This window comes from Musca autumnalis, unplaced genomic scaffold (genome assembly GCF_047663935.1).
Source record: "Musca autumnalis isolate F117 unplaced genomic scaffold, ASM4766393v1 scaffold_1, whole genome shotgun sequence".
Taxonomy (NCBI): domain Eukaryota; kingdom Metazoa; phylum Arthropoda; class Insecta; order Diptera; family Muscidae; genus Musca; species Musca autumnalis.
The window spans coordinates 198,116,367-198,134,869 of NW_027411644.1; the positions used below are offsets into that span (position 1 = coordinate 198,116,367).

General features: G+C 33.7%; 2 protein-coding genes across 2 annotated transcripts; one reads left to right on the forward strand and one right to left on the reverse strand.

The window, feature by feature from the left end:
* Positions 1-5,385: 5,385 nt before the first annotated feature.
* Positions 5,386-7,269, forward strand: Sce (E3 ubiquitin-protein ligase Sce). Its single transcript, XM_073959780.1, has one exon. The coding sequence runs from the start codon at positions 5,609-5,611 to the stop codon at positions 6,893-6,895; it is 1,287 nt and encodes a 428-aa protein (XP_073815881.1). The 5' UTR covers positions 5,386-5,608; the 3' UTR covers positions 6,896-7,269.
* A 3,385-nt stretch (positions 7,270-10,654) lies between these two features.
* On the reverse strand, positions 10,655-13,206 carry LOC141391036 (uncharacterized). Its single transcript, XM_073963955.1, has 3 exons — positions 13,126-13,206; positions 12,859-12,926; positions 10,655-11,626 (listed from the first exon to the last, which is right to left on the reverse strand). Exons 2-3 carry the CDS (start codon positions 12,871-12,873, stop codon positions 11,189-11,191), a joined length of 453 nt encoding a protein of 150 aa, XP_073820056.1. The 5' UTR covers positions 12,874-12,926; positions 13,126-13,206; the 3' UTR covers positions 10,655-11,188.
* Between the last annotated feature and the right edge of the window lie 5,297 nt (positions 13,207-18,503).

The window sequence follows — 18,503 nt, forward strand, 5'->3', positions numbered from 1 at the left end:
TTTAAAAAATATAAAAATTTTGAAATGTTCTTTTTGGCGCCTAAAATTCTTTCACTACTTATTTATAATGAATGTCGGAAAATGATGCATAAGAAAATATGTCACCATTGCCAGATCAGTATGTCGCTATGTGATGTTACCAGATTGATTTATTTTTTTATTTTTAGTGATTCAGAGTGTTGGCAATCGAAATACGTTATTATTTTTTTCAAATTGTTCAAGGAAATTTTAAAAGAAATTGAGAAGAAAATTGGTCTTTCCAGTTTGAACGTGTAAACACGGACTAAAGGAGACTGCAGCAATAGCCTGTTTATATTATAGCTTTTTCTGGGTTAACCTTCTTCATAAGGATTTATTTGAAATATAAGAAATGAAACCTAGTGGGTTTGTTAAATCAGGTTATATACAAGCGTACAATAACACTCTCTTAAATGCATTTTACATTTGAAATGTTTTATAAAACATGTATGATTTAAGTTGTCAATTCCATACAATATCTATCAAATAAAACACGTAAACTCCCAAAAACCTGTTTTAAGTACAAGTGTAAAATACGTTTTATAGGAAACATGGATTAACGTGGTTTATGGATATGCTACAACTATATCGGTTGGTGTCTGAACTACAACACAGCATGAATGAAATGCAATGCATAAACACATTGAACACATCTCCATCATGGCTTATGGGTACTTTACACGATATGTTTTTTACATATGAGTTGTCACTTTGCATATACATTTTGTATGGGAGAAGTGACAACTCATATGTAAAAAACATGCCGTGTAAAGTACCCATAACAGAGATGTCACCAGGTATCAACGCCGTCAACTTCATTTACAAAAAGCAGTGTTTGAATTGGCTACTAGTTTTTCACAGCACAGCACAAGGTCTATGCTGGTGCTGTGAAAGTGACGCAGCATAGCACATAGCCACAGCATCAAAAATAAAAACGAGTGCTATTGCTATGCTGTGCTGTTTTCAAAAACAAAATCGAAAACAGCACAAGGAAAATCGAGCATAGCACAAGGTCTATGCTGTGCTTCTGAAATCTTCACAGCACATAGCATAGTCATCAAAATCAAAAACGAATGCTATTGCTATGCTGTGCTGTTTTCAAAAACAAAAACGAAAACTGTTGCTGTGCTATGCTACGAACATAAAAGTAGCATAGCACATAGCATAGTCATGAAATCGAAAAACGATTGCTGTGCTCTGCTATGCTGTAAACATTTCTACATAGCATAGCATAATTAACGTTAACCCAGCAAACTCACTAACCCCCATTATTATAAATAAGCCTTCTTTGGTTATAGTTTGGATTTGTCGATCAGATTTTTTAGCGTTCCGGTTAAAATAATATTAAAAGGGATCATTCAATTTCAAGGAGAACTTTCTTGGTATTAACTTATAATTTTGCGTTTTCAAATACATCTAATAGTAAAAGAAAACTTATAACAATGGCCCTATGAGTTGTTCAGTGTTGTTTATTGCTTACAAGGTACATACATGGTACTTTTTTCATCGATTGGATAATAAATGTGGTCTATAGAGTGATTTTGTGAAAATTCGCCTTTGGCCCTATAAAATGGGGGACCAATTTTAATTTTAATTTATATTGGCGATTTTTCACAAAATCACTTTACAGATCACATTTATTGTCCAATCGATGAAAACAGTTTACAAGTTGCTAAACAAGTAATCCCACAAACATTTTTGAAAATCGGGTCAGATTTTAATTTTGGCTATATAAAGGGCCCATGGAAATTTTGAGGCCCCAGTGGCACGTGTTAACATACTCTGATTGAAAACTAAAAGTATTAGAAGGGTGCCGCATAAAAAATCCGACAGTTCATGCTAGTAGTTCCCGACTAAATAAATTATTTTCAAGAAACTATTGTTACTATATTTTTATAATATTTTGTGTCAAATTTGTTATATTTTAGCTGTCTTTCGAAATGTTTTTATATTTGTCCTAATAACATTTATTCAATATTTTCATTGAAATTTTGTTATCTATAACAACAATTACTTAAGGGGAGTACACACTAACAGTCAAAACTGACAGTCAACGTACTTTTAGGTCAATTTTCCGGCAAATAACAAAGCTAAAAACGTTTGAAATACAATATTTACGGTATTATTTAGAGATTACAAAAGAAATTTTGTCAGTTAGGCTTTGATATTCACGAAATAGACCTCGATGACTGTCAGTTTTGCTTGTCAATGTGTACTATACTTTAGTTGCAGAACATACAGGAATGTTTGGGCTTTTACAGTCGACCAATAATAACACTGTGACACAAAATGGAACTCAAAGTCTGGGGGGTGAAAAATGTCTTTTGGAGATATAGCCCGTGATGAGTATACTAGGAACCCAAAAGGAAATTTTCGCCATAGGTCAAGTTTCTGAGATATCGCGTGATGAAGTTTTTGATTTTTTCCCTATAATACTTGGAAAAATAGCTCCATATCGCTGTTTGCTGTTATTGTAGCTTCGTTTCGAGGTGACATGTCTTCAGTCAAATCGATTGGCGAATCTTTTTGTGGAACATTTCATTTTTCTAACTCAATTCCTTTCATGTCCTTTTCGTCCTTTATTTCTTGAACCGTAGTGAAAGTACCACAAGATGAGATTTTTCAGCATCCAAATATTCTACAAAAATGTAGCTCAGAAGATTTTAGGTACGGTTCTCTTTGACAACTAATCGATTTTGTCCCATTTTCATTGTCCTTTTTGACATTTATTCGGACTTGGTTCAGAATTAAACTATGTTTTGTTTTTCTGTATATTCGTCATTGGTTATTTATTGGTATGTAGACATAACAATTGGTTATTGCTTATGTAGACATCTGGGGTGCTTCTGAAATATTTACCACAATTAGCTCTTGTAATGATTAACACGTTAATAACAAATTTTCTTGGATGATAGATCCGGTTATCTCTATTTTTGAACCGAATATTCCGACATTAAAACCATAACTCAGAAGTTTGACCTATGGTAGAACTGTCCTTCCGGGTTCATCATATTATCTTCATCGACATTCATTGCGAAAAAGAACTTTTCACCCCCCCAGCTTTTGATCTCCATATTTGCGCGTACTGATATTTTTCCTTAAAAACGGGTAAGAAAACGGTTTTTTGTTCTAGAACTGCAACTAGCAAAGTTTTCATAAGCGAATTAATTTAATTTGATTGTCAACTCTATAAGCTTTTTATGCTATACATATAAATTTAATCGGTTACTTAAAACCGGTTCAAAAATCGCTGAATTGTTCCAACAAAAAACTTCTGCCCTGATACAGGGCAATCATGAATAAAAATTCCGTGAGGAATATTTTCCCTTTCCTCAATTTCAGCATTTTTATTTCCATATTTTTGTCTAAAAGAAAAATATTTTTTGTCGATTCAGCGAGAATATTGTATAAAAAATTCCGAGGGAAATATTCATGATTGCCCTGATACAGGGCAAAAATAGAAAACAAGGACAAAAAATGTGTATTCGCGTGGCAAAATAAAATTGTTGATTTTTTTAGCAAAACTTACGAATGAACGATTTATCAAATATTGATATTAATTTAAATTTGTTCCAAAAGTACGGGAATGTAAAAATTCTGCTGATATTTATCTGCAAATCGGATGGCAGCATTAGCCAAATTTGTCAAGTAGAAAATAAGTGAATGACATTTTTCAAGAACTTTTGCTATTTTTGGAACACTTTTCCAACGAGAATATTCTGGAGCCTAGCTAAGTCCGTGTTTAGACACACGGGAAAGTAAATTCAGTTTTTAGGCAATAGGGGGTAGGAAAGAGTGTTGAAGAGCTCTTTCCTCTCCGCTCTCTCCCAAAAACTCAATTTACTTTCCCGAGAAATTTGTGTATCTAAACACAGACTAACAGCGTGTTTTTGTAAAAAGTTTTTGCCCATTCGTTCGTCGATTTCATGAACGAAGACATAATTTGGTTTTCATAGCGGTTGACGTTTGTATTCGTGTGACAAACAAATGAAAGCTTTTTATTTTCGTAATTTTTTTAGTTTTCGTAACAAAATCAGACGAACGAATACGTCAAAAATAAACGAATGGAAAAGACCCATCGTTTTGAATGAAAATTAAATAATTTGAGTAATAAATGGCACAAAACACACGAAAACTGGAAGGGAATGCAATTTTATTTATTTCCATAGAAGCACACGCGTATATGTACATCCGTTTCTTCATATTAGTCCATATTTACATTCGGCAATTTTCCTTGCGGCAATTGTCAGTTTGTCGGTGAGAGAGGGTGTTGAGAAGCAAAGGGGTACCATATACCTCCCCTCTCTCTCCATCAAAATGACAATTGGCGCAAGGAAAATTGCCTAATATAAATATGGACTTATCACAATTATTTTTGGACAAATTGATTAAATTTTTTTCTTATTTTTTGTTTTTCATCTGTTTTTCGGGGTTGCCATCAACTAACCCATTTTACGTGCAGATGCCTATGCAAAATTCACAAAATAAGCATCATGGAAACCCTGAAATATAAAAGCTTTTATGAAATAGACGAAAGCTTTCAGATAAAAACGAATGGTTCGTAAAATTTTACAAGAACCAAATTTTGAACGTATACGTTTTAGTACGAACGGTTCGTGTGACAGGCAAGCATTTTTACAAAAACACCCTGTAAAGAAATGGTTTTACACTAGGTGTGCTCGTTTACTCAATAATTTGTACAAATTTGTACAAGTCCAGTCCAATCGACTAAGCTCTTTTGCATTGTACTGTAGAGTAAACGAACAACATCCAGTAACAATTTGTACAAATTTTGAGTAAACGAACACACATACTATATGGCACTTTTAACATATAAAAAGTGAAGCTCTAACTTCCATATGTTTTTGTAATACGGGATAGCTATGCAGATACATCTACCATTATTATTGTACCATGCCATTTGACGTTTTAAGCCATGGCTGCAGGGTGACATTTCTCAGTGATTTTCATACCTGGCCTACCTCTACTTTATTGTACCATGCATTAATGTGAACAACAGTAATGAATATAAACCCTGCTTTTGACAGAATAATAAGCCATAACAACACATCACATCACATTTATGTAGTCGCTTTGGGTATACTAATATACAGACCAGCTGATGTCATACATGTGAAAAACATATGGTGTAATATAGCCATTAGCTGTGCCCTCATCAGACCAGACCAGCGACCACCAGTTTGCCTTTTCCTATTATGTCTCATTCGTAAACAATCGGCTATTATGCTTCACCTCATTCGTAAACAAGAGAGCCAATCGGTAATTTTGCTTTGTTTTTAATTTTTGTCATGGTTTCCCTCTTGTGTTGTTGATTCTAATTTTTCGGAACGTTTTTAAATTAGTTCGGCTTTACAAATCCAAGATGGCCAACGACATCAACGTCAAAAGTAAAGCAAAAAGCAAGTGGGCAAACTGATTGACAACAAAGAACGACACGAAGAAAAATAAAAAGTGCGGTGTTCTTCGGAATATTGATTTGGGATTTGGAAACAATCAAACTATAATTTAGGGAATTTAATTTTTCTCATATTCGAAGGTAGTTCTGTGCTCTAAGCAGTGCATCTCGAGAATGGCTTCGTTGGAACCAGCTCAGAACAAAACCTGGGATTTGTCGTTGTACGAATTGCAACGCAAACCCCAGGAAATAATCACAGACAACACGGAGATTGCCGTTTCACCAAGAAGTTTACACAGTGAACTGATGTGTCCCATTTGTTTGGATATGCTCAAGAAGACAATGACCACCAAGGAGTGTTTGCATCGTTTTTGTCAAGATTGTATTATCACAGCATTGCGTTCGGGTAATAAAGAGTGTCCAACATGCCGTAAGAAGTTGGTGTCAAAACGTTCTTTACGGCCAGATCCCAATTTTGATTTATTAATATCGAAAATCTATCCCAGTCGTGAGGAGTATGAGGCTATACAAGAGAAAGTGATGGCTAAGTTCAATCAAACACAGTCACAGCAGGCGTTGGTTAATTCCATTAATGAGGGCATCAAATTGCAAAGTCAAAATCGACCTCAACGTTTCCGTACCAAGGGCAGTGGTGGTGGACGAGGTTCCCAGGCAAATGGTGCCAATCACAACTCTTCACATGCCCACAATGTTTCGAATGAAAGCAACACAAATGGCAATGAAAGTGATAGCAATCGAGAAAATTCCACAGGTCCAACAAATGTTACACGGGCCGCCACACCACCACCTCCAACACATTCGACTACTCCAACAACTACAGGCAGTGGTAACGTTGTTCCAACATCATCTACAGGCATGGTTAATCAAGCTGCCAGCACTTCTACATCTCGCATGGATGATGGTGGTTCTAATCCACCATCTGTTCGTTCTACTCCCTCCCCAGTTCCCTCGAATTCCAGTAGTTCCAAGCCCAAAAGAGCAATGTCTGTTTTGACTTCCGAAAGATCTGAAGAATCGGAATCGGATTCACAAATGGATTGTCGTACTGAGGGAGATTCCAATATTGACACAGAAGGTGAAGGTAATGGGGAGTTGGGTATTAACGATGAAATCGAGTTGGTCTTCAAACCCCATCCCACAGAAATGGCTGGCGATAATCCATTGATGAAGGCACTGAAAGAAAATTGTATACGCTACATTAAGACCACAGCAAATGCCACAGTTGATCATTTAAGCAAATACTTGGCTTTGCGTATGACTCTCGATTTGGGTTCAGAACTACCCGAGCAATATCGTATGCTAAATTTGTGTATTTATATTGCTCCACAACCCTCTCAATTGGTAATATTAAATGGTAATCAGACTCTACATCAAGTCAATGAGAAATTCTGGAAAGTGAACAAACCCATGGAAATGTTTTATTCATGGAAGAAATCTTAAAATTGGTTGCTACCTTCTGGAAGACCTTTCCAGAAAATGGCTAATAGACAGTAAGCGTAATAGTTCTGCAGTAAGACAACTATGTGGCAAATGTATACATTGCTAACTGAAAGAAAATGTTGTGTAGATGTTTTCATTTTGTGACCCTCTCAAGTTTTTTTCTCTTTGCTTTTTTAATTAATAGATATATGTATTTTGTTAGTATATAGAAACGTATATATATTTTTTTAGTTTTAATATATCAATGTGTATTTATGCAAAACAATATTACGTACGTACTCACACAAATAATTATTGCTTTTAATGTTTATCATTATGATGTGTCACGTAATAAAATATATTTAATAAAGTAACAACAACTGTAGTATTTAAAAGTGTGCTTTAGTTTTTAACATTTTGGGAAAGATGTCGATGTCAAGCTCTACATATAACTTCAGGATGATAAAATCGGCACGTTTATTGCCCTGAAGATTGTCGAAAAATTATTCTTTAAAAAATTCACGTTTATTGCTCTGAAGATAGTCGAAAAATTATTCTTTAAAAATTCACGTTTATTGCTCTGAAGACTGTCGAAAAATTATTCTTTAAAAATCCACGTTTATTGGTCTAAAGGTTGTCGCAAAGTATTCTTAAAAAATCCACGTATATTGCTCTGAAGGTTGTGGAAAAATTATTCTTTAAAAATCCACGTATATTGCTCTGAAGGTTGTGGAAAAATTATTCTTTAAAAATCCACGTATATTGCTCTGAAGGTTGTGGAAAAATTATTTTTTAAAAATCCACGTTTATTGTTCTGAAGGTTTTCGAAAAACTATTCTTTAAAAATCCACGTTTATTGCTCTGAAGATTGTCGAAAAATTATTCTTTAAAAATCCACGTTTATTGCTCTGAAGATTGTCGAAAAAATATTCTTTAAAAAATTCACGTTTATTGCTCTGAAGATAGTCGAAAAATTATTTTTTAAAAATTCACATTTATTGCTCTGAAGATTGTCGAAAAATTATTCTTTAAAAATCCACGTTTATTGGTCTAAAGGTTGTCGCAAAGTATTCTTAAAAAATCCACGTATATTGCTCTGAAGATTGTCGAAAAATTATTCTTTAAAAATCCACGTTTATTGCTCTGAAGATTGTCGAAAAATTATTCTTTAAAAATCCACGTTTATTGCTCTGAAGATTGTCGAAAAATTATTCTTTAAAAATCCACGTTTATTGCTCTAAAGATTGTCGAAAAATTATTCTTTAAAAATCCACGTTTATTGCTCTGAAGATTGTCGAAAAATTATTCTTTAAAAATCCACGTTTATTGCTCTGAAGATTGTCGAAAAATTATTCTTTAAAAATCCACGTTTATTGCTCTGAAGATTGTCGAAAAATTATTCTTTAAAAATCCACGTTTATTGCTCTGAAGATTGTCGAAAAATTATTCTTTAAAAATCCACGTTTATTGCTCTGAAGATTGTCGAAAAATTATTCTTTAAAAATCCACGTTTATTGCTCTGAAGATTGTCGAAAAATTATTCTTTAAAAATCCACGTTTATTGCTCTGAAGGTTGTGGAAAAATTATTCTTTAAAAATCCACGTATATTGCTCTGAAGGTTGTGGAAAAATTATTCTTTAAAAATCCACGTATATTGCTCTGAAGATTGTCGAAAAATTATTCTTTAAAAATCCACGTTTATTGCTCTGAAGATTGTCGAAAAATTATTCTTTAAAAATGCACGTTTATTGCTCTGAAGGTTTTCGAAAAATTATTCTTTAAAAATCCACGTTTATTGCTCTGAAGATTGTCGAAAAATTATTCTTTAAAAATCCACGTTTATTGCTCTGACGATTGTCGAAAAATTATTCTTTAAAAATCCACGTTTATTGCTCTGAAGATTGTCGAAAAATTATTCTTTAAAAATCCACGTTTATTGCTCTGAAGGTTGTGGAAAAATTATTCTTTAAAAATCCACGTATATTGCTCTGAAGATTGTCGAAAAATTATTCTTTAAAAATCCACGTTTATTGCTCTGAAGATTGTCGAAAAATTATTCTTTAAAAATCCACGTTTATTGCTCTGAAGATTGTCGAAAAATTATTCTTTAAAAATCCACGTTTATTGCTCTGACGATTGTCGAAAAATTATTCTTTAAAAATCCACGTTTATTGCTCTGAGGATTGTCGAAAAATTATTCTTTAAAAATCCACTTTTATTGCTCTGAAGATTGTCGAAAAATTATTCTTTAAAAATCCACGTTTATTGCTCTGAAGATTGTCGAAAAATTATTCTTTAAAAATCCACGTTTATTGCTCTGAAGATTGTCGAAAAATTATTCTTTAAAAATCCACGTTTATTGCTCTGAAGGTTGTGGAAAAATTATTCTTTAAAAATCCACGTTTATTGCTCTGAAGGTTGTGGAAAAATTATTCTTTAAAAATCCACGTATATTGCTCTGAAGGATGTGGAAAAATTATTCTTTTAAAATCCACGTTTATTGCTCTGAAGGTTGTGGAAAAATTATTCTTTAAAAATCCACGTTTATTGCTCTGAAGATTGTCGAAAAATTATTCTTTAAAAATCCACGTTTATTGCTCTGAAGGTTGTGGAAAAATTATTCTTTAAAAATCCACGTTTATTGCTCTGAAGATTGTCGAAAAATTATTCTTTAAAAATCCACGTTTATTGCTCTGAAGATTGTCGAAAAATTATTCTTTAAAAATCCACGTTTATTGCTCTGAAGATTGTCGAAAAATTATTCTTTAAAAATCCACGTTTATTGCCCTGAAGATTGTCGAAAAATTATTCTTTAAAAATCCACGTTTATTGCTCTGAAGGTTGTGGAAAAATTATTCTTTAAAAATCCACGTTTATTGCTCTGAAGGTTGTGGAAAAATTATTCTTTAAAAATCCACGTTTATTGCTCTGAAGGTTGTGGAAAAATTATTCTTTAAAAATCCACGTTTATTGCTCTGAAGGTTGTGGAAAAATTATTCTTTAAAAATCCACGTATATTGCTCAGAAGGTTGTGGAAAAATTATTCTTTAAAAATCCAGGTATATTGCCCTGAAGGTTGTGGAAAAATTATTCTTTAAAAATCCACGTTTATTGCTCTGAAGATTGTCAAAAAATTATTCTTTAAAAATCCACGTTTATTGCTCTGAAGATTGTCGAAAAATTATTCTTTAAAAATCCATGTTTATTGCTCTGGTGATTGTCGAAAAATTATTTTTTAAAAATCCACGTTTATTGCTCTGAAGATTGTCGAAAAATTATTCTTGAAAAATCCACGTTTATTGCTCTGAAGGTTGTCGAAAAAATATTCTTTAAAAATCCACGTTTATTGCTCTGAAGATTGTCGAAAAATTATTCTTTGAAAATCCACGTTTATTGCTCTGAAGATTGTTGAAAAATTATTCTTTAAAAATCCACGTTTATTGCTCTGAAGATTGTCGAAAAATTATTCTTTAAAAATCCACGTTTATTGCTCTGAAGATTGTCGAAAAATTATTCTTTAAAAATCCACGTTTATTGCTCTGAAGATTGTCGAAAAATTATTCTTTAAAAATCCACGTTTATTGCTCTGAAGATTGTCGAAAAATTATTCTTTAAAAATCCACGTTTATTGCTCTGAAGATTGTCGAAAAATTATACTTTAAAAATCCACCAAATCCAAATATTCTTTAAAAATCTGAAATCTTTATAAAGTTCACAGCTCTGAAAGTTAAAAAATTTCAGAGAAGCTCCTTAAATATCTTTCTCACAATAAAACATTATTTTTCATATATTAAAATACATTTTATTATTCTTATATAAATTTACAAAAAAATCTACTTAATAACTGATAAAGCTAAATAAAAGTACACTGAGGTGTATATAAAGTTCTTACCGGAAGAACTGAAGAAAATATTAAAATAAAAAGCTGTCTAATTAAGTAACTACAGTTTCGATTTATAAGGAATTTAAAGTCTGATATTGAAATAAAATATCAAGAATTTTTCGTATATATACAAAAATAAATTATGTTATAAACATAATACCAATCAATTGGAGGGATATAATAGTAAAAACTTATTTGTATGTATATCTTTTATGAAATGTAAAAAAAAGCTCTTATGTTTGTGATGACATTGATCGTTTGGTGCAATAGTCCATTGTTGGTGCATTGTTGTTGGAGCGGGCAGTAATAATTTTTCCATTTATATGTATGTATATAAAAAAGTTCATTGTCATTTTGGTGAAAGCACTTGTGGTAAAAAACACACTGTTCCTGAGTATCAGCACCCAGTAGTTGTGAGACGATCCTACTTTCATGCTCGATTTAATTTTTCTAAAATAGCATCTTTATAGCCTTTATATTCCTCACTCTCTTCGATTGCATTTCTTAGTGTCCCCTGTATGCGAAACAGGCAACGTGTAATTTTATCATTATCACCGGTTTTAATTTGCTCATTCAGTTCTATTTCCAGTTCTCTTGGTAATCCTAGATCAACTAATTCATCTAATTCATCGAGCGTTATAACACCAACATGAGGCTTCATATATTCTCCACATAATTCATAGGCTTCAAAATATTGTTCGGCCAGCGATTTATCACCACGACGATTTTTTTCCAAGTAGCTTTTAAATAGCTTTGCTGCTTGACGATCAATGAGTGTTGCTTGTAGCGTTAGATAGTATATTCGCTGGACTTCTTCCACGGTCATATCTTGACAGCCACAAAAGCATTTTAGCAGGCGGACGGCGGACTGCGAAAGAAAAAAATGAAAATGTTATTAGTAATATTACATAAAAAATTTCCAATAGGTTCGAAATAATTAAAATAAGAATACTTGAAACAAGATGGAAGAGGAACACGGAGGAGTGTCCCAAGAGGGCCTAAGTGAACTCTACTCTTGTAAGTACTCTCAACATCCTCGACTTTGAGATAATAATTTCTAATAGGAGTGCGTGGGCGCAGGTCAGCATACTTCCTAATAGCATAACAATCTTCACCGATGGGTCGAAGATGGAAGAAGGTACGGAAGCTGGTGTATATTGTGAAGAACATCAGGTTCTCGTACAAACTTAACGACAATTGCAGTATTTTTAAGTCAGAAGTTTTTGCAGTGCTAAAAGCCTTAGAACTACTAGTGGAAATTGCAGATAGAATAATCATGGTATACGTGCGCAGCGCTAACGTTTCCATACATCACTAAAGTCCATACTTCGCGATGTTGGCATTTACATTTCGGAAATGTCTTACTTTAACAACATTGCTTTGGGAATCGGTACCTCTCGGTCATTTATTGCTTAGAAAACAGGCTGTTGCCTTATTCCTAGGTATCATTATCGACAATCTGCTGTCATAAAAAAAAATGACATCTTGGATACCTCCACGGCAGTACCTGCATGGTATACTTTTGATTTGTAATAACATCGATTGTCTTGTGCAGTTTTCTCATGATGTTCTGGCTAATGCTTCCCTTTTCTCTTTTAGTAGACACACTAGGAAATACATACATATGTATGTATCTTTTTATCTTCTTGCAACTTTCTTTACATTTTCTGCTAGCTAGTTGTTGATACAGATCTTTTGTGACATTGCTGCTAATTGTTGTTGTTATCAACAAGGTTCTAATTAGTTCTTCTTATACGGGGATCGGAACACAAGAGTTCATCAACAACCTGCCTGCTCTACATTCTTTGTTTGCAAAAGATAACATTCGAAATTCTTCATTGATATGCATACAAACATACATATGTATTTATAAACCCTCCCAAAGGCATAAATTCTATATGGCATGAGGTAAGCAAACGGCGGAAGAAAGACCGGTCTAAATAATCTATAGAATGAATCGAAATTTCTTTTTTTTTTTTGTTAATATAGTTAACATATGGAACATATTTTGTTCATTCACAGATTCATACACACATACTTACATACCCCACATACATTTATGATGGGCTACAAATGTTTTATTCCCTTCTTCTTTCTTACCTTGTATGAGCTCATTCTGTTGGGTCGCTTTTCCTTACAAGAAAATAATTGTTGTGAAAATCGTTCGGCTTGTGAATAACTTTGAGAAAAAGTCACTTCAATTTCCGTTGAAGATTGTTATTGTACAATTCTTTAATCGACCTAATCGACCAACAAACAATTAAATGATTTATTGTCAAAATCAACCGCAAGTATTCGCCACCCTTATCATTGTTGTTATCAAAAATATTAAGTGCTGCACTAAATTTTTCGTTGTATTAATCACACCAACATTGCAATTTTATCAGCAATTTTATTCTTTCTTTCAATATTACAATATTAATTCTATTTATGAAAATTGCCAAAAAAATGTCGCGATTTGCTTTGCTAATAAAATTCACGCCTGCCTGCCCAGTTTTGTTTGGGTACAGAACAGCTGTCAAACTATTGTGGTATTGCCAACCAACAGACAAGTCCGCACAATGGGCTCTGTGATAAACGAGCACGAGCTTCTTTACAAATTAAAAATTTTTGCACGTAACTCCACTTTTTCGTACTTTTTCCCATGGTTTAATAAGAAAGGTTAGCCAAAGCTTTATGTCAATTTAAATTTTTTCATTCCAGTATTCCTAAAACTTCAAAAGAAAATACACAAAATGTGTATGTGTGTGTGTGGTGTTTGAATAATATGCCAAACAATTTTAAAAACAATCGAATTCAATGATTTTTAAAATTGTTTTTAGACCATTTGTATGGAAGAAATTGGTGAGATTTGCATTGAAACAATCATTTTATCATATTCACAACTCGATTATGTGGAGAAAACTTAACACTTCATTCATTTTTATCGATTTTTATAAAATGCTCAAAAAATGCATTGTAAACAAACCCACTTGTTGCTTTTATTTTGAAGTTTTAGGAATTCAGGAAAAATAAGGGTTCTATAGATTTTTTCATTTAAATCTACCTCTTTACTTATACCATGCTTTTTCCGTAATAGTAGTATTATGAAATTTTGGGACAAATTTCCTTTACCGACAGTTCAAAATTTTTTTTTAAACAAATCGTGAGTTCATCTTAATAGCCGGCCTTCGGCCCTGATTTAAAGACTTTCTCCAATGGACAGGTGCAAATCTCGGGAACGGGAACTCACTTTTCTTTTAATTTATAATCTAAGTAGCCGGCCATTAAACAAGGGTATTTTTGGAACTTCAGAAGCCCATATCTCGGGAAGTATACAAGTTAACAATAAAAGACTTCTTCGTCTTTTGGTGAGCTTAAAAAAACTGTTTCTTTATTGAAATCCAAAAACTTATTCTACTTAAACTACTTAAGTTATAAAAGACAAAAAGTGCTGACACCATGATCACGCCACTAGACGTAACACGACTCCATCAATGTAGCCTAGCAAGCACACAACACAGCCAAGCAAGCAACAATGTTGTTTGTTAGTTCGGCAGGGATGTGCTAACTACCCCCTCACTTAAGTGGAGGCCGTCCTCGGTCTTCTTTATAGCCATTGCTACGGCAGATTTAAATCTTTGTTGTTCTCTTATCTTTGTCCTACGTTTGACGAGGCACAATATGAAATGGAGTATTCCGATACTCATAAAAACAACACCGCCAACTAAAATTGGTCGCATTCTTGCATCTTTTTCAAGGTCGCCAATATATTGTAAGTTTTGCAAGTTCATCTGATGGATAGATGACAAACTTAAAATTTCACTGTGGTTGTTTATAATAATTGAGGGGAATGATGGTGTTCCTGGTTTCCGCATATCAATGTTGTTTCTATTAACGAATAGTGTACCATTGACAGTCACATTTTTTTCAAAGGTTATGAGGAATGTGCCGTTTATGTTTCTTACATTTTCGGTTGCTTCTTTCACTTCTGCAATAGCGTCATTGACAATGATAATTCCATCGTCGATTTCTGCCACTTTATCAAGATTATTGCTTTGCGTATTACAGTGTGCTGATTCACCCGATATGAGTTGTTGAGCGCAGGTTTCGCTTGGCATAAGTTGACAATAGGTTGAAGATATTGTTTGCTTGCAATTTGTTGCTGAATACGTCTTGCCTTCGCAGTCTACTACAGTGTTGTTGTCAGCGAATTGGATAATTTTATTATCGTGAGGTACTGGGAATAAAGAAATTTTCTGACATGTTCTTATTGGAATAGGATATTTAATGATAAAATACAAACAATATTCATTTGATATTACTTTTACTTTAGACAAAGACATTAGTTCTGATATGGTGTAATCTGTGTGTTGCTCATTGCTCTGATTTTTTATAAATAATTTTAAATCGTCCTGGTCCAAAACTGTTGGATTTACAATATTTACTTTAGCTAAAGTTACGGATAAAATTATATTTTGTAGTTCCATAACTATCATCCGATTTCTGGCCATTAAAATTTCAAATAGATTTACGGTATCAATTTGTTCCTTTCTACGAGTCCTTAGAATCGTGTTTACAGCGTTTGTTAATTTCTCGATTTCAATTTGTATTTTTGTATTTATTTCTATCTGTCTATTGTTGGAGTCTACAAGTTGTTTTTCGATTAATTTTGCTTCTTCCCAATCATCTGCATCTGGTGTACCCGCAATGATCTTAAGTGCTTTGCCTATCAAATTAATGCTTCTTGCATGCCGATGATGTATGGTGAGGGTTGTTAAAAGAGTATCAATATGCAATAAATCGGATTCTAATATCTTTTTTACATGAGTCTGAGGAAATATGCTAATTGCATTTTTAGTTTCACGTTGTATCTCAAAGTACGTTGTTAAGTTAGTTGTATGCCTTAGATACCCATAGTCATTCCAAACGATGGCTTTCCCATCCAAAATTGGGACATAATCGGAGTGTGAATAGTCAATAATCTTTGCACGAGTCAACGTTAGTATGAAAAGAAATTGTAGTAACAACCTAGGTAAAAAACAAAAGCAGAAAAAAACATTTTATCAATATAAACTAAAATTTATCTGAGGTTGTCCTTATGGACCACCCTCCCCTTTATTAGGACAGTTGTCCCCAAATCTGCTTCGACAGTAGCTTCTTCATAAAGTGGTGTCATTTTATTTCCAAGTCTACGATTATTCCTAACAAAGACTTTATCCCCCACATTGTAAACTTTGTCATGACGACTTTTATTAAAGTAATGTAACTGCCTGTTTTGCGCGTTAGAGATTCGCTCTTTAATCTTTTGTTTTACCTCAGAGGGTGCAGAATGTATCGTATCAATAGGTCTTTCATTCGTGACAGAATGAATTGTTCGGTTGTATTCTATAGTTGATTGTAAGATGAGTTCGACGGTATCCTCGATCTTCCTTTCTATTTTCAAGCATCTTGCGATTTCGGCAAGAGTGCTATGAAATCTCTCTACCTGCCCATTTGAGGTGCTGTGTAGAGGAGGTGAGTTGACAATATCTACATTAAACCTGTTTTTCAGAATTGATCTGATAGTCTCAGAGTTAAAGGACCTCTCATTATCACAGTAGACAACTTTGGTATTTGGAAAAATATTCATTAATTGGAGAATTGGTTCTTTTACGTCTAGAATCGTTCTGGACGCTATTGGCTGTACCACAGCGAATTTTGAGAATTTATCCACACAAGTTAAGAAATGGTTTTTATCAGTTGAATAAATATCAATATGTAGAATTTCACCGGAATAAGAAGGAACCTTTGTTTCTCCTATAACGTGTTTTTCTGGATGCCGATTGTATTTTGCTTTTGAACATGTCTTGCAGTTGGCAACAACCTCATTCGCTATTTTCACCATTTTGGGGAAATAGTAGTCTGAAAGGATTTGCTTAACATTCTCTTGGGCTGCCCGATGAGCTCTATTGTGTTCACTTACGACAATTTCTCTCTGGTCGCATTGGTTGAAAATGTCAGAGACAAATTTACTACAAAATCGGAACTTCGTTGAAGGAAACATCCTAATCAAATCGTGTTGAATGTGGGCCAACACAGGTAGGCCGCAATGAATAGCATTGACAACTTCAGTGTTGACTGCATCAACAATTTTGGCCAATATTTCGTTTTTATCTCTATATTGTACAATATGTCTCGTTTTGTTTCCGAAAAGTATAAAATTTCGAGTGGTGGGAAATTCCGACTCTTCCAGAATGATTTGGTTGCGAAAACAATTGACCGGTTTGTCTGAGCTTTCCATAGTGTAAGTGAATGACTCTTCACTATGGACTGTTGCCATGTCTGACGAATTATCGTTCTCCAACGCATGGACAAGTTGCCTTGATAGCGCATCTGCAACTTGATTTTCTTTTCCTGACTTATAATACAAGTTTGCATTATGTTCATCGATGAAAGCTTTCCAGCGCTTAATTTTTGCATTCGGATTACGATCCGAAACTGCATATGTCAAAGGTTGATGGTCAGTGAAGATGTTAAGAGTCTTCACACCATAGAGGTAATGTCTTAATGTTTTAAGAGCCCAGACTATTCCTAAAAGCTCCCTTTCGTTTGTTGCGAAATGCAACTCTTTATCCGACAATGCTCTAGAAATCATAGTGATTGGTCTTCCCTCTTGGGATAGGACAGCACCTAAACCATGTGCTGATGCATCAGTGGTAAGGTCGAACGGTTTTTTATAGTCAGGGTACATCAACATGACGTCCTCCGAAGATAGAATATTTTTCAGTTTGTGAAATGCATCCAGTTGGAAGGCGTTAAGATTGACTACAACCTTTTTGGATTTGGTTGCAGGAATTTTACCGTTTTCTCCTTTTAAAATATCAGTTAAAGGTTTTGCAATTTTGGCAAAGTCCTTGATAAAACATCTGTAATAATTTGCTAACCCAAGAAACGATCTTAGTGCGAACAACGTCGTTGGTTCTGGGAAATTTTGTATTGCACTTATCTTTGATGGTGCGGTTTTTATACCTTCTTTGGATACGACAAAGCCAAGGTATTCAACTTCAGATTTAAAAAAATTTGATTTTTCGACAGAGACTCTCATGTTTGCATCGAGCAGTTTCCTAAGAACACAGTCGATATGTTTTACATGATCCTCTTTGGTTTCTGAAAAAACAATAACGTCATCAACATAAACGTAACATGTTTTGCCTATTTCATCTCTTAGTATGTCATCTATCGCTCTTTGAAACATACTAGGAGCATTCTTTAGTCCAAATGGGAGACGGCAAAACTCGTACTTTCCGTTATTTACAGAAAATGCCGTTTTTTCCCTATCTCTTTCCGCGAGTTCAATTTGATGAAACCCGGATTTCAGATCTAAAGTGGTAAAGTACTTTGCTTTACCTAAATTTGATAATATCATTGTTACGTTCGGAACGGGATATTTATCACTAATTGTTTTGGCATTAAGCTTCCGAAAATCTATAACGAGACGTTTGTTTCGGTTGCCTAGATTATCGACACCTTTTTTGTCGACTACCCATACTGGGCTATTAAATGGTGACCTTGAAGGTCGAATTATACCATCTGCCAACAATTTTTTTATTTCTGAATTTACGAATTCAGATACACCCATTGGGTATGGATATAGTTTAGAATAAATAGGTTCTTCGTTCTCCATGTTAATGGTAGCAACGATATTTGTATTATAAGGTAGTGCTTCTTTAGGATCAGCAAAAACCTTTATTCGTTTTTTTAACATTTTCTGAAAATCCGCCTTA

Coding starts and splice junctions, on each gene's coding strand:
- Sce (XM_073959780.1), top strand. CDS start 5,609: ATGGCTTCGTTGGAACCAGCTCAGAACAAAACCTGGGATTTGTCGTTG.